Here is a 16,657-nt window from a genome sequence, read left to right as displayed (position 1 = left end):
CTCAGGCATCCAGCAAAGCAGCGCCCTTAAGCACCCTTTTAACTCAGCTCGAGCCCACTGTATCTCTTTTATTCTGTCCTGCCCCTTAGAAGAGTCTGTTACTTTAAAAGAAAAAAGAGGAAATACCCTTAAAGTTTGCGGCTAGAAAGGAGATTACAATTACTCGCGTGGGGACTGAGCGCGCGGTAAAAATGACGCGGAAACGTAGCAGGCACTAAAAGCATAAACGGAGGTAAACGTAAAATGGATATAGTTTGTGTAGATGGTTTGTGTGCTGAGAGAGAACAGAACTTGTGGTTAGAGCCTAAAGTGCTGCCGTTTAGCAAGGCTGTGTTTGTTTTCATAGGCCACTGCTGCTGTTTGAATTAAACTCCCGCAAGCCAAATTCCCCGGGGTGAGGGGGTTACCTGGGCGACTTGGTGTAAACTCAGCGGCCCCGCGGAGCTGGAGCGCCTGCAGAGGAGCCTGCCTGGGAATGGCTCCTGAGTGCTCCGACCTCAGGGAAACGGCCGAAAATAAAATCAAAAAGCATATAATTGCCGTCGAATTCCTCGCTGGCCAGCAAAGGAAGGCAGCTGCGAGCTGAAAATGCTCTGTAACTTTTCTTTGGGTCGCTGTGCCTCTTTCACTTTTCGCTGCTGAAGTAACAGGTAAGATTTGCCTTTTTACAAAACATTCTGCCTTTTTTACAGAACATTCTCAGTTATTATTTTGAAGGGGTTTTTTTTGTGTATCCAACGAAAGTGGGGCAGTTCGTAGTTCACCATCTGACTCTTAACAGGCGAATGTAATGGGATGAACATTGTAATGGATTATCTGGCCGTTAGCATGAGACATCAAGAGTGCTGGCTTCTAGTTCAGTCTTTGATTTGTATTCTTGTCACTTGAAAAACTGAAGTACACTATGTTTTTCAGGAAGATTCCCAGATCCATCAAAACAATTAACAGGGATTTTCTTCTAGAATTTCAAAACTCCCAATCCTTTGATTTAACCCTCTCATGTTTCTTCTTTACGAGTCTGCAATTTGGGATTGTTCTGTGTTGTTTACACCACTGTCATCTTATAGTACTGTTAGAGTTGGAGTTTAATCTTGGAAAAGAAGGCTGATGTTTTTAGAATTATGAAGCAGCTCCCAGCACACTCAGCACAGCCAAGAACAGTGGTGACTGTCAGGGTCAGTATTACCCACACACAGCTGTATTGACCAGGAGGGTGACAGCCAGCTCCTTTCTCACAGTTATTGCTGATTAGTCATAGAAAGGTGCATTATGATCTTCTAATTAAGAGTAAAGCTCTTTCAAGGCAAATTCAACATAGCATATGTTGTGGTTTTAGCTCTAAAAACTTTCTGAACTCTCTGGTTCTGTGCAGTCACAGGAAAGGGATTAGGTGCTAAATTGCTGAATAATTTCAAGTACTTTTAAAATGGTATTGTATTATTTTGTCTCTTAAATAATGAAATATAAGGTAATGTTTTGTATATGTGAATTGGAAATCAATTAACATTTTTCAGGTTTCTGGGCATTAATACATTTAGGAACAGTGTGTCTGACAACGAACAAAAGAGGAGAAGAAAAAAAGATAATCTAACCCAAGTGTGTTATGTGTTTAAAGTGTAAAATGTATCTGGAAAACTACAGTCACAACTTGAAATCTGGCTATTTGTCAAAACTTAGCAACCATAAAAAATACTGAATCAAACTCAGAGTTACTTTCCACCTTTGCAAAGGCCTGAGATTTGGTTGGGTTTTCATATTTTCAAATGCTCTGCTTCTGTAGAGTTTTTATCAATATTTGTCTTCTATTTCTGTTCTCCTGAGATAGGAGCTGTAACTGGCTTTTTAAGATGTTCTTTGTTTTTATAGTAGATTAAATTAATCAACTTACCAAAGAAATAAAAAGAATTCAAAGTTATGCATTCACATTTCAGTAAATTACAAAAATTAGTCAAATGTAACTTGCTCTTGTTTCTTTTCCTGATAGTTACTCTCTGTACTTCTTTATAATAATATTTTAATGCCCCCAAATAACTGTATTTCCCATGTATTAAACTGTAGAATTAAACTGCTTTTATGCAAATATTGATGTGTTACTGCAGGTCGTGGAAATGTTGCTTTTCAGAATGCAGACAATATAACTGAAGAAATGCATCAGTCAGACAAATTTATAGGAAAAACCAGGTAAGAGGTATCAGTATTTAATTGGCCTCTTGGGTATGCACAAATGGGAGCAAAGAAGGCAGGAGTCTGAATAAGAAAAATATTTCCTAGACATTATATACACCTCTGTACGTTGTGTAGTGTTTATCTCTTCCCAGTGTCAATTATTGGCCACTGCTGGAGGCAGGATATTGCATTAGGTGAACAAATCATTTGGTACAACAAAAAAACATGGTATGTGGTTATTTGACTTATTAAAAGCAGACAATTATCCTGCATACAGCTTTAAGATTAACTTAGACTGTGCTTTTGTACCCCTTTGCAGTCACTGTATTTCTTTTTCCACATTTTTCATTCTTCAGAAAACTAAGGCTTTCCCCCACAGCCTCTGTTTTTTTCGGGCAGACCATAGCATGCTTTGTAACAAAGGCATATCTGGTCTTCAGAATTCTTCTGACACATTCTCCTGATGATTCATAAAAACCACACACTGGAAGCAATCAATTTTTGTCAAGAAGGGAAAGGTGAACAATATGCTTTTACAGTTCTCTGTTGCTTGGTTAACACCGTTTGTCATTCATTCTCACTCTTAGTCAATCTCTGCATTGCAGTCTGCTATTTCCAGGGAGAGCCACATCCTCAGAGATAAACAAAGAGAAATAGTTCGGCATTCTGGGATCTCACAAACCTCTTGGTCACATTATTCACCAGGCATATGATTGTTTGAACTGGCTCATTCCACTTACTTTTGCTCTGTATTTTGGTTATTTTTCTTTTGTCTTTTAGCCAAATTGCACCAACATCCAGAGCACAGCCAGACCAACAAGTGGCATGTTTTCCAAGTAAAAGTCAGATAGCATTACCCAGGAGACATCACACTTCCTTACCTGTCTTCTCCAAGAAGGAGAACGTGGGATGTGGCTTTGACTTCAGCTTTCTACTACGGAACTCATGCCCAGAATCTAACATTTCAACACCATTTATGGATGTAGATACTTTCCAGATAATAAAAGCACAAATACAACACAGTAAGTTCAATTTTTAAAGTCACAAATTTTATATAAAGTTATATATTGGTTATCATATTACCTTTGTGTCTTTTGCTGTCTTCAGAAAGACTTCAGCCTTGTAAACCCTCTTCTTTAATTAGAAGTTTGTGTGTTTGCAGAATGAAGGAGATAAAGAAAAGCAATGGCAAACTTCACCATTCCTGGTACTCTGTATAGTAAAACTGAGCCATAAATGTAGAGTGTAATTTAATTCTCTGTACCTGGAGTGATGACATCTTTCTCCCTCGTACTGGCAATATTAATTAGCTACATGCTGTAGTTAGCAAACATCTACAATTGAGAAGTATTACTTTAAATTATTAGTGTCAAAATATTTTAAAATTATAGTATTTTATTGTTTTCTATGGAAAGCAGAATTGTGAAATTCAGTATCACATTTAAATTTCAACCTACAACTTTTTTCTGCACTGCAGATTTATAGGACAGTCCTGCAACCAGAGACAGATCCTTGATCCCCTGAACACTACAATTAGAAAGTAATTTATAAATGTGAATTATAGTCTGTTTAAGAACATCAGATTAATACTTAATTTGTTTTGATTTTTAAGGGTTAAATGTAACAATGATAAAATCCAGGAACAAGAAATCTGAGGTAAGGGGAACATTATCTATAAAATGATCACTAGCAAAAATATTTATATCCTTTCAAAATCTTAAAAATAGAAATACAGAAGTAGTGTAGGTAGTTTGCTTAGTCTCTCTTAGTGGGGTTTTTTTGGTTTTAAGAATGTGAAATATTTTTATATTTATTTTAAGTTTATGTGTGTCAGCAATTCTTGAGGTGTATATCAACCAATCAGTAAGATGTTACATCACAGACTTCTGCAGATAAAAGGTTGAATATTCAAAAATATATAAAAGTTTTAGAAATATGCAAATTAATTTAAATGTGCATCCTATATGTTAAATTAAATGTCTAGTTTTGCCAAAAACATCAACACTTCTTTTAAATGGTAATTTAAAATTGAAGGTGAATTCTAAAATAGTCTCAATATTAGATGGTTGATGAAATATATTTTGTTAGGAAACAAAAACCAGTCTTTTAGAATTAAACATACTTGACATGAGATTTTGTGAAAAGTGTAGATAGGATTAGACAAAACTTTTGTACCTAGAAACAGGCTCACAAAATTTTATGTCTCAGTACTTCACACCACTTTAAATACACTGTATTTAGAAAAAAAGATAATTTGTCTTTCATGTATATTAATGAATAGCCTTTTATAGAAAAGAATCAACTCAATGAATCAGACATAAACTTCAGTGAGTCCATCACAGAATACCACTGATCACAGGAAAGAAGTATAGAAGTAGGAGCAAGAGTTCTGACACAGGATTATAAAAAGGAAAAAAAAACAACTAATAAAACATTTCAAATGGAGGGAAATATTTAAGAAAAATAATTTAGCTGACCTCGGTGTGATTTAATGCAACTTTATTTCATGTCTTGGGCTCTGGTGGCTCTTAGAGGTGTATCCATTGGAATAAACATGTTAATACTATGCAGGCTGGACAAAGCCTTCAGAACTGTGAATTTCAAACCAACACATTGCTTTTCCTGGTATGTTCAAACTTCAGTTTGCCCTTGGAATGCAAACAAAAATTTCCTGCAGATTGCAAACTGATGTTGAATATAGACATGCAAATGAGCCCTCAGAGCAGATGACTGTGTGATTATTTCTATCGCGTTCATTTGCATGAAAATACTCATTTCCTATAAAATAAAGAACAGAAATACTATTTTCAGAAAATCATTCTCACTGTTCATCTGAATAGTCCAAACAAAGTACTCAGTTTCTCTGATCTGTACTCCTTCAAATGTACATGGTACCTTTCAACAAATGTGATGGGGAGAAGGGAGGAATAGTAAAACACATCCCACATCCCTGGCTCAGCAGACATCTGTGGCAGCTGCCTTTGGTTTTATCCATTTCACTTCCCTGCAAATCAAGTGCACACTGTGCTGTCTTCCAGTGTACCTAAAACTATGAGCTAAATCTGTGGTCATTTAACATGGTTTATGGGTCTATACGTTTAGATTTAATATAATGGATCCTAAATCCATAAATAATTTGTTAGAATTGTTTTCTCCAGGGATGCAATAGCATTCTGTTATAATGGTCTGGTTTTCCTTTTGAAAAATTGCTTACATGAGCTCTAGTTCCATTGGGAATATAATTAATGGTGCCAGCACATGTTGGAGAGTTCCATAAAAAGCCTTTAAACATCAGCATTAGAATGGTGCTCTTATTCAGGGGGAGTGCACAGCAAGAGAGGAACTCTGGCACATGAAGCCACTGCCCAGCCTTTGAATTCCTGTGGAAAACATACGAAATGCCACAAGATAGAGTTAATAACTGACAAGAGGATTTGTACATGTGGAGAAAACTTACTGTTTTTAAATCATGGAGAATGACTTGTGCCTTAAAGTAAAAGATCCTGCTTTCTGTACTAAGAAATACTTAGAAATAGTTCTGGATTTGAGAAAATTAAAGCCATTAATGTGAGAAAAATAATGTCTTTTCTCAGGAGTCTGATGTTATATTTCATAATAGGTTTAATCTAGGAATATATAAAAGAATAATAACTTTTTATTTTTTTTCTAAGACTACTTGGTTCTTAGTGATCAGTTTTTACCTGTATCTGTGGTGTAGCACATTATTAATGTTTTTTTATGGAAATTACAGTTTCATTTGCCACCACTGACATGTCAGCCTGTAAGAACAATTCATCTTCCTACCCCGAAGGATAATATTGTCAATGAAAGCAGCAACATCAAAAATATTTTAAATATTATCAACTCTATTCCTCAGCCCATAAAACCAGTTACTAAATTTTATAAGTATCAGTTAGACAACTTATTAAACAGGCACAGTGACAAATCATCTGAATTGATCATGGCCACAATTTCTGGTAAGTTCACTCCAGGGAAGGACCTGTGCTACTTCAGCATTAATAACTGTGATAAGTACCCCAACAACAAGAAGGAAGAAGCCCAAAGCCATTTAAAATGGAGGGAGGCTGATGTAGCAATCCACACTGAGAAGAGCCAGGTGAAGTTCCAGTGTTCAGTGGTTTGTGAGAACATTGATCTTCTGAGCCAAGCTGGGCTCTGGCATGAGAGTCATCCCCACTTGAGCTCAAGCAATGCTCTGGTGAACTGTGGCATGTTTACAGCCCAGACAACATTTACAGTGTCCAGTAATGGCAATGGCTCAAGAGCTGGAAAAAAGCAAAACAGAGCAGAGAATTGCTGTAGCACTGGTCTGGAAGAAGAAAATGCTACAGAGAGGATGCTGAATTATAAACCACAGGAAGATACTGAGAGTGCCAACATTGTGCTTTACAGTCAGGATTTAGATTCCTTCTGTAAAAATGAAGTGATGGAGGCCTACCAAGCCTTAGAAGATAATTCTGTAGTTGCAGTAATTCCCAGAGTAGAAGTTCAAGGTCCCTCTGGAAAACAGTCAGAAAATCAAGTGTGTCTCTCTGAATCTGAAATAGGAAAAGAAGCAATGTCAGAAGCAACTTCAGAGGACCAAGGTGAGCTGGTAGCTGTTGCTCATGTTACACTCACTGAACAAGAGGCAGCCAGGGAACCACACATTGCTGAACAACCTGCCACAAAAAAGGGTGTTGTCTGTACCTTGCCTCCTCATGTTGCTCAGAGCCTCAATGTTCTTGCTCACAAAGAAAATGAAAAAAATAAAATGAAGATGAATAGAAATAAATATTCATCAAAATCTAAAATTAACAGTAAGATAAAAGTATCTGAAGAAATAAATACTTCTGATGAGGTTACCATGATATCAAATGCCAAGAGTCAGTTTTTTCCATCTTTGGAACTGACAAAAGTAAAATCTGAGACTTCCATGAAGTGTCAGAAAAAGAACACTCAAGGAGACAAAGGCCATGTTGCTCAGAGCGCTCAGAAGATTAAAAAGCAAAGCTGCTCCTGCAGTTGCAAAAATTCAGCTGTCTTAAAGAAACATGTTACTCCACTTTGTCTGCCACGTGCAGCCTCTGCCTCAGATTTTGTAGATCTGAAATACACTGACATGTTCAAAATAATAAATTCAGATGACCAAGGCCCAGGTATTTATGAAATGTTTGGAACTCCTGTCTATTCCCGCATGAGAGACCTTGATCAGCACGAGGACAGGTTTGAGAAAGGTGTTTATTCTGCTCCACCAGGGAGCTGCACCTGCAGGTCTACCTGCAGTAAAGGGAGAGAAAGCAGCAGAGTCAGAAACACTCAAAAGAAAACACATTCCAAGTCAAAGAAGACCATACCTGGTGCTAAACAAAAGCAGAAAGATTTAATGACAAAGGACAGAAGGACCAAGTTGAATAACAGCAACACAGAGCAAGATAATGGAACAATTTCTGACTTGGATTTTCAGACACCCACCTCAAGCAGCACAGCATTGTTTCATGGAGACATAGATCATCAGCTCACGTTTTTAGAAGAGCTTTCACAGTCAACTAAGCAAAACGCAATGTTTACAAATTCAAACCTATCAACTATTGAAGAAGTTTCTTTGGAGCAGTCATTAGACAGCCAGGATAATTCCAGCCATCAGAGAGCTGCTGCCTGCAGCCAGGATCTCGTTCAGTTCAGTGATGAAGACTACAGAGAATGTGTTGCTCCAAGTGGCAGCCTGGTAACAGCAGAACAGAACATCTGTGTGCCCCAGTGCAGGAGGGATATGGACGGTGGCAAGGGCATGGAATCACACCAGGACTCCAAGTCTGTCAATAAATGTGAATTGCCCTTTTCAGGTAGACTGGAATGTCAGTCCCCTACAAAAATATTAGATTACAGTTGGGCAAACACACCTCAAAACGGTGGTTTGGCAAATGAATTGACTCAACCTTCAGTGATTTGGACAAGAAATGCTAAAAGCCTCAGTTTCCAGACAAGTCAAAACATTTCTTCCTGGTCAGGTACTAAGGATGCGACTGATGAGTTGCTTTGTTTTCTGGCCAAAGAATTGCTAATGCTTGAAGAAAAAGACACCAACTCTTCAAGAACAAAAAATACATGTTCTAAAATACAAAACACCCAGAGTGAAGAAGAGGAAAATATGATGAAGGGAGATGGAGCAATCATCAATAGTGCTCTAGAGAAGGTAAAAGCGATTTCTTCTTGTAACTTGCTAAATAATTTAAGTGATACTTCACACAAGTTTGGATGAAAAATGGGAAATAGGTGCTTATTAAAGAGATTTATCAAGTCTTTTTTTCCTGGGGCCAGCTTCCCACTGATTCTTACAGTGCTCTGTTTAATATATCTGTGTTAGGGGCTGCATGTCAGGAGACAAGCCAGAAGGTACTAGGGCATGACAGGAATACCTGCCAAAGCTTATATAAATTGAGAAATTGTAGTGAATAAAGAGAATAGGCTGTTTTCGTTGAAGAGCTTGTATAAAAAGGTTTTGAGCAAGGTGAGAGCTGGAGATCTGGACAGCCAAGGGATATGAAAAGACACTACAAATAATCTTGTATAACCAGAAGGGCAATTACTTTGAATCTCTGCATGCAACCAGGTACTTCTATAGTTATGAACCACAAGTATTGGTTTATCAGGCAGACTTACCCTGTTTAATTAATCCTTAATCAAAACTTGGAGCTCAGAAGGCTCAGATTTTGACCCCCAAGTCAGCTGTGTGCCTTCACCTGATAAGGTGCTTCTCCTTGATCCTGTTAGCTCTTTGTCTATTTAAATTACAAAATTATAAGGAGATGTCTTTCACTACATATTGATACACTCCCTTGTGCTTCTGCAGACACAGGTGCCAATTATAGCTCCGTTCTCACTTCTCCCAGGGAGATCCATGGCTAGAGGGTATAATTATTCTCCATCTTTTGGAAACAGTCTCTTCTTCCTGGGAAGTCATGGCCTGTTATTTTCATCAGAATTATGTTACATGTGTTACTCAGAGTATGGTGCTTGCCATATTCACCCTTCAGCTTGGCAAACTGTACCTATGAGACCAAAAAGTGTCTCCTGCTCATTTCAGTGCTCTTCTGTCTTGGTGTCAATGGAAGAAAATGTCATGCTGTAACCTTCTGGTTATGCACTGTTGTGATATATACTTGAAAATATTTATACAGTCTTACCTAGTATAGCAATTCTCTCAATGACGTGGGCAATTTATATATCTATATAAAAATCTATAAAGCAAAGTCTTACCAGGAAAAATTACTCCTTATGAGAAATGGGGGGACCAAATGAAGCCTGTCTTTTCCTCTCTGCTTTCTCCCCACACTGACCATCATCTTTCAAGCAGAGTTACAGTAAAGCCTTTTTGGCTTCAAATGAAGAAAATGGCCTTCTAAACTTTGATGAATCTACCAAATTACCAGGAAGCAGTTTAGCTACGAAAGATCCTATCATGTGGACAAGAGGAGAAGTCCTTGGAAAGGGAGCCTATGGCACGGTAAGTTACTGTCTGAATATGTTGAGATGTATTGGTTGTCGTTGAGCTACACTTTATCTCAAAAATAGCTGTTGTCCTATTCAGCAAATGGTTAAATAATTTGTATTATACAGTGACACATGGAACATGACAAACACAAAGATTTCATTTAAAATAAGTAAATACTGAAGTTTTGTGTCTTGCTTTGATAAGTGCTGGTTTCACTGTAGGTGTACTGCGGTCTGACAAGCCAGGGACAATTAATAGCTGTGAAACAGGTCATTTTGAATACATCACATCAACTCACTACAGAAAAGGAGTATCAGAAGTTCCATGAGGAAGTTGATCTTTTGAAGACATTGAAGCATGTAAATATTGTAACTTATTTAGGAACTTGCCTGGAAGACAACATTTTAAGCATATTCATGGAGTTTGTTCCTGGTGGCTCCATTTCTAGTATTCTGAATCGCTTCGGTCCGTTACCAGAAGTTGTCCTGTGTAAATACACCAAGCAAATTCTACAAGGGGTTGCATATTTACATGACAACTGTGTGGTCCACAGAGACATCAAAGGCAATAACGTGATGCTCATGCCCAACGGGGTGATAAAGCTGATTGACTTTGGCTGTGCCAGGCGCCTGGCCTGGGCCAGCCTCAGCGGCACCCGCAGCGAGCTGCTCCGGTCTGTGCACGGCACTCCCTACTGGATGGCTCCAGAGGTCATCAATGAGTCTGGCTACGGCAGGAAATCGGACATCTGGAGCGTTGGCTGCACTGTGTTTGAGATGGCGACAGGCAAACCCCCTCTGGCTTCCATGGACAGGGTGGCAGCCATGTTCTACATCGGGGCCCGCAGGGGGCTGATGCCGGGCCTGCCCGATCGCTTCTCCAGCGCTGCCGTGGAGTTTGTGCACGCCTGCTTAACCAGGTAGGGAGGCCTTGGACTGGAGAATGAAAGGGAAAATGCATGTTTGTATTCTGGAGATGGCTCGTGGGAGCTTAGGTTATGGTATATATGACTTCATTGTAAATGCATAGGCTTTTCAGCATTTCAGAAAGCCTTTAGGGAAAAGTATGTATAAAAGAGCTTTACTCTTTATAATGGTATTAAAAAACCCTCACAGATTCTAATTTTGTAGGCCTTATACTCATTATTACTTTCACTGTCATTTTCATTCAGAAACATAGCACCGTTGAGTTTTGGACAAAATGTTTGATAGATTTCTTTGCTGTGCTTTGCTGTTCCGGTATTGTTTGAATTTGGTCTATGTCAGACAGTATTCAAAATGGAGGAGCTTTCACTTAATTCTTGTCTTCTGCAGTGGAAAAATCTATTATCACTGCCAGTCCAGGAAGCACATACTTATTTGAAACTTAATACTTACTAGAAGCATGAAGTTCTCTCTGTAAAACCCCAAACCGCATTATAAGAATTATTTTTGTGGTGTTTGTTTTGTTTTAAACAAAGCCATGGGCTTCTTAAAATGCATGATATTGATTAGAGATGACAGGACAACCTGATTGACAGAGGCTCCAACAGGTAATTATCACCTTTCTTAAATACATTTTTGGTGCATCTGACATAGCCAAATAAGCAGAATTATTCAAAGACTTGCAAGGAATTCAGGGGAATAAGTAATGATTTCTTTAATAATAAAACATTTCAGTTTTATAATTCATAAATTCCAACAGTCTTTTTCCTTCCTTCCTTTTTATCAGCTTTATAAAAAAGAAAGCCTAAAAATTAGTAGTGAGTGGAGAAATAATAATAATAATAAAAAGGCTAATTTTACAATTAGATTTTTACAATTACATCACAGCACATGTACTCATTTTATATACTGATTTGTGAAACCTTCAATGCAGAGATCAACATGAACGGCCTTCTGCTCTGCAGTTGCTGGACCATCCCTTTGTGAAAGGAAGACAGTGAAGTTTTCAAATCTCTTGCCTAATGAGCATATATTTTCCATGGAAAATACGTTTACTGGTGAAAAAAAGACCAGAAAGAACTGGACTTTAACATGACAGCAGAAATACTGGAAAGCAGTTGTGTTCAAGGAGTCTGTTATTAGGCAGCAGTGATTAAAGAGTACCTGTTCTGCAATGCCTGTCCTTCACTGTGAACACAAGGCCCCATTGTGTTGTATTTGGAGAGACTTAAAGGAAAAATCAAGTCACCATCACTGGCATGTGACAGGCCAGGTAAGCTGGAATGTCTGTAAAATCCTATGGAACACAAGCTATGGGCAGAGAGCTCTGCAAGTAACTCTGACTTGGAGATGAGTAATGAGTGTGATGATCCCACAGGAACCTCAGATCATCTACTGGCATAAAATGTACTGAGGCTTTTATTCAGTCAGGTGGGCCTTTTTGTTTAACTGGATGAGCACATCCATTTTTAGCTGGTGAATAAGTTTTTTATGTACATAGATCAGCCCTGTGTTCCTGAGGCCCCGTGTCTCCACAAGATGCTGTGATGATAATGCAAGAGATAATGATCTAAACCATGGGACTGCCTGTTTTAAATGAAATAGTGCATTTTATGGGCACTTTCTGGTCCCAGAAGGTTGAGGTTGGAAGGGGCTTTGGAGATGCTCTGGTCCAGCCCCACTGCTCAGAGTGGGGGTGACTGAAGCAGGCTGCTCAGGCCCTTGCCTCATTGACTTTATGACTAGGGATGGAAATTCCCCAGCCAGTCCAGGCAGCATGCTCCAGTCTTTAACCCCCCCACATGGTAGAAGTGATTTTATGGTTATGTTTGAAGACTGTCTTATAGATCAAGTTGTCCCATTGTCCTTTGTCCTGTCACTGCTAGCACTGCAGGGTCTGGCTCTGACTTCCTTACTGTCCCCTGGGGTGCTGATACTTACTGAAAACTTGAAGTGTTTCTCTGACCGCTTGAGTGAGCACCGTCTGTGACTGGATGACATGGAACAGAGCTCCTCTGCACACCAATGGTCTTCACACTTAGTAGAACTAGCTACTACTAACTGCACAAAATTAAATAAAATCTAAAAAGCATTATCAAGTATTAATAAAGCAAACAAAAGTAGGTATTAGTATTTAGAATGTCCTTTTGCTAAGGCTTCTTCCTATCAAAATGGGGTAAATCTTTAGTCTTTGTGAGCACCCAGGCTCCAGAAAGCAAGGCAGTAAAACTCAGCCCTACAATTGCTCAGAGCTGAGCTCTCAACAAGCCAAGACCCTGATTTCAGTGCCAGCAGTAACATAAGCATTTGTGTTTTACAAATAGAAAAGAATCAAGTTCTATGTTTTATATAAAACAAACTTTCCTCAGAGTGCTAAACATCTTAAATAGCTTTCAGACTTTATTTTATTCCAGTAGACTTCAGAGAGTTAAGTCCAGACTTCATAAAAGCAGAGAAATCAGTACTTCTAGCAAAATTCTTTATTAATAGTTTCTGTAGGTATAATGTCACATAACAATGACACAACATTATGCCAGTATAAGAGAAATCCTAACATTACAGTAACCTTCAAAGTTCAAGCAGTTAACAGTCCTTTTTTGAGGAATATTGGTTGATGCTCATGCCAGACATCCATGGCAACATCATGTTAAAGTATCTTCACATTAAATTACCTTGCAGAGTAAAGGCAGGAGCCCGGGCATGCGAGCTCTAGTGGGATGTACATAATTCCATCATGTGTACTAATTCTTCTCAGACTAAGGTAGAGTCTTCAGCAAAGCTGCAAAGTAAATATGAGGGTTTATTTAGCATGAAATGAAACTGAGATGAGAGTCATAAGCAAGGAAAGAATGGGAATGCTCTAGAATATATAATTAATTTTAAAAGGTCAGCATTACAAACCCCCCTTCTTATACACATCTTATAAGCAAAACTAACATCTTGTTAGAGCTCTCCAATATTAAGGTTACCAGTTACTCGCAATTTGTCATGTGTAATCCAGTTAATTACACTGAAAATAGTCATTAGAGGTTTATAAAACTTGAACCTGAGTTTTTAATCAAAACGTGAAAGCACATTTTTGCTTTTGTTTAACCAGACTTCAAGAATGAGGTGGCAGCTTAAGGCCAGCACTTGCAACAAAGGTATTTCGGTTTAATCAGAGCTGTGCCTGCAGCAGAGCTCAGGGCCCAGCACAGCTAAACCAAGCCCTGTGTTATTCTGGGGAGCCTTGGGTTGCTTGGCTGAGCTGCTCTTGTGGAGCAGTCTACAAACAAGTCTAAATTTGCATATTTCTTACTTGAGATCAGAGATTTTCACACCAAAATCCAGGTGTTACAGGTATCCAATATAACAAAGGGAAAGGGTGTGAAATCCTGAAAACTGTTTTTTTTTTTGTTTTTTTTTGTTTTTTTAATGAGACTGAGTGACTCAGTGAGCAGGGTCACACTTGGCTTCTAGTGTTGGAGCAGGGCAAGCCTTGCTGGTTTAAAGACTACAGTCTTCCTTTCTGAAACCAGTAAGGACCCATTACAATGCACACAGCCTGCCAAGCACTTGCTGTGACTGCAGGTTTCCTCGAGATTTGGAGCTTTAATCTCAGCAGCTGAAGATCCAGCCCTGTCCAGGTGTGACTGCAGGGGTACCCAGTGTTTCTCTTGCACAGTAACAGAGCCATGGCTCTTGTCTCAGAAGGGAGGGGGCACAGGCAGGCCAACCCAGCTATGTTACACTGCTCCTGGAACTACCACCAGCAGTAGGACGTAAAAATTTGCATCTAAAAACACACATCTACCTCTCTTTCCAAGGGGGAAGAGCCTGATCCCTGAAAACAAGAGTCTCTTGAAAGTATCTGGGTTCAAATTTAGTCCAGTTCCACAAAGCTCAGGGGGAACCAATGCCCTTTCTACACCAGTCTCATCAAACCTCTGGTTCCTGCACACAGGCAAAGAACCAGACTTCTCCCAAGGAAGGGTTCTGTCCCCAGGACACACTCCAGTGCCTTTTCTCCCCTATTTTTCCCTTCCCACAGGGACCTGCACCATGGGACAGCTCAGAAGTTTCAGAGGTGTTGTCAAAGAACACAATGTCTGAACTATGGCAACACCAATGTTGCTGTTACGAGTGCAGGAATACAGGGCAATCAAACCCAAGTACTGAGTTGCAAGGTTATAAATTTGGTTTGGATTTGTTATATCTACTTCAGAAGCCAGGGAAACATTCCCAGTAGACTGGAGTAGACTCCTGGCACCAATTATCTTTTTAAGGTGTAGAGTTAAGCCTTTCAGAGAAAGGAGGAATTAACTAGCTAGCTCAATCTGGCATAAGTTCCAAGGCTCAAGACATTTATTTTTAGAACCCATTATGCTTGTGTGCATTTACATTAAAGAAAGCAAACAAAAGTATTGGTCCAGTCACCTTCCCTGCAAAACAAGGATTGGGAACCCTACCCCTTAGGTTCTTAGGAAGAGTGCATGGTGTAGCACTGTCACCCACCTCCTCACTCCTGAAAAGGGAAATAATAAAGAAAAAACCCCTCCACCAGCATACCTGGCCAGGCATTACACACTGTTACTACTGTGCAAAGGCTCTGCCCCCAAGGTGGAGAGGAGCAGCTTAAGGTGGCACAAAATGTCTGGAATTTGCTTTTCAGGAACCAATACCTGATCAATGTAATGGAAATGAAGGAAACAAGTAAGACTTCAGACTTTCCAGCATTCCATTATTTGAGTGATTTGATGACAACTAGCAGTGTTTTGCCAATAACTGAAAGGGGAATATTAGTGTTTACTAATGAGGTTGGGAAAATTAAACATAGCAAAATGGGATAATTTCTCCACAATAGAGGTGAGGTAGGGAATTTTATTGAAAATACTTTTTTTTTTTACAAGTTCTTAGAAATAAACTTTTTCTAATCTCACACAAACAGCTGTACCTCAAAAATTCAACTAAGCTATTATGAAACATTTATATTTACAGTTAGCCAAAAGAATATACAGAACTGCCATGTTATGCAAATAGCCAAGTACCAGCTCACAGTGAGAAACATCACCCCAGCATTCCCATCATCAGGAAGATTCACATATGAAAGAATCTCACTATTCTACAAACCTCATCTCACAAAAAGGAAAGCTTTTTAATAGTGTTGTAGCAAGGTCTCCCCTACAGCATCATTTTACAAATTACATAATTAATGTACTCAAATTCATAACAAAAATCTGTAGTAAATGATGAACAAAGTAACAGTGTTGACTATGAGCCTTTTATTGCGTTTATTCAGTCATTCACGTGAGGCTGATGCCAATCCCAATAGTTTTCATTCATTTCCAACACCTCAGCCAGGCTGCAATTCACACCATTCACTAATTTACAGTGGGTTTCAGTCAGCAAAAACTAGTGGCACCTGATTGCATCCCCTCTCCCTCCCTCTCCATCCTAGGATCACCACATGGAATTCAGTTTCAGACACAAACACACAGACAGTTTTACCTATTTACAATTACATTGAAACCCAAACCCCATGTGTTTTATGGACTTCCTTTACAGAGAAACCAAAACCCACTGTTTGGATCTCAATGTAACATAGGAACATTTTGTCCACCATATTTCACAATTTCCCAGAATCAAAACAGGTAATAGTTTTTTTTTTGTTAACAGCACCATAGGAGGAAGGCCTATGCTCTTTTCCAAGGTATATTAGACAGGCACTAGTTACCATCCCGACATTTTAACTCCAGGTTGTGACAGCAACTGCTATATTTACAGTACAATATATTGCTTATCCAGAGTGGCTGTATAAGATGCATTTCCTGGCACAATTATTTTAACAGACACAAAAAGAAAGTACTGTAGTGCTTCAAAGACAAAGACAGTTTCCTGCTATTTCATGAGTCTGCCTAGGCTCTAGTTTAGGACAGCATATAATGCAGATTACATTGGTTACAAATCAGACCCAAGAGTAGCACTGAGATGGAAAGGAAACAGACTACAAAAGGATAGAAAATATTCAACAATGCAGAAGTTTGTAACAAGAAGTTACATCCCGAATGTAGAAAAATAACCAAGTCAGGAGGGG

General features: G+C 38.9%; 2 protein-coding genes across 3 annotated transcripts in view; one reads left to right on the top strand and one right to left on the bottom strand.

Moving 5' to 3' along the window:
- The first annotated feature begins 243 nt into the window (after window positions 1–243).
- On the top strand, window positions 244–11,585 carry MAP3K19 (mitogen-activated protein kinase kinase kinase 19). The gene is made up of 9 exons (XM_062498025.1): window positions 244–296; window positions 1,515–1,600; window positions 2,100–2,181; window positions 2,947–3,188; window positions 3,779–3,822; window positions 5,918–8,362; window positions 9,521–9,673; window positions 9,883–10,580; window positions 11,519–11,585. The coding sequence occupies exons 1-9, from the start codon at window positions 244–246 to the stop codon at window positions 11,583–11,585; spliced, it is 3,870 nt and encodes a 1,289-aa protein (XP_062354009.1).
- Window positions 11,586–15,443: 3,858 nt separating this feature from the next.
- The window catches only part of CCNT2 (cyclin T2), a 23,650-nt gene continuing 22,436 nt past the window's right edge, over window positions 15,444–16,657 (bottom strand). For both annotated transcript variants that reach the window (XM_062498127.1, XM_062498128.1), the window contains one exon: window positions 15,444–16,657. This exon is cut by the window's right edge. The gene's annotated coding sequence lies outside the window, so the exon portion shown is untranslated.

Source organism: Cinclus cinclus, chromosome 9, assembly GCF_963662255.1.
Source record: "Cinclus cinclus chromosome 9, bCinCin1.1, whole genome shotgun sequence".
Classification (NCBI taxonomy): Eukaryota; Metazoa; Chordata; class Aves; order Passeriformes; family Cinclidae; genus Cinclus; species Cinclus cinclus.
Note: the sequence above shows the minus strand (reverse complement) of the source record. Positions and strands in the feature narration are given on the sequence as shown.

What these genes read in the sequence shown, in the direction of transcription:
- MAP3K19 (XM_062498025.1), top strand. Translation starts at nt 244, where the DNA reads ATGGATATAGTTTGTGTAGATGGTTTGTGTGCTGAGAGAGAACAGAAC. An exon ending in TCAATAGTGCTCTAGAGAAG is followed by an intron (nt 8,363 to 9,520) that starts GTAAAAGCGATT and finishes TCATCTTTCAAG; the next exon opens with CAGAGTTACAGTAAAGCCTT. An exon ending in GTGCACGCCTGCTTAACCAG is followed by an intron (nt 10,581 to 11,518) that starts GTAGGGAGGCCT and finishes CCTTCAATGCAG; the next exon opens with AGATCAACATGAACGGCCTT.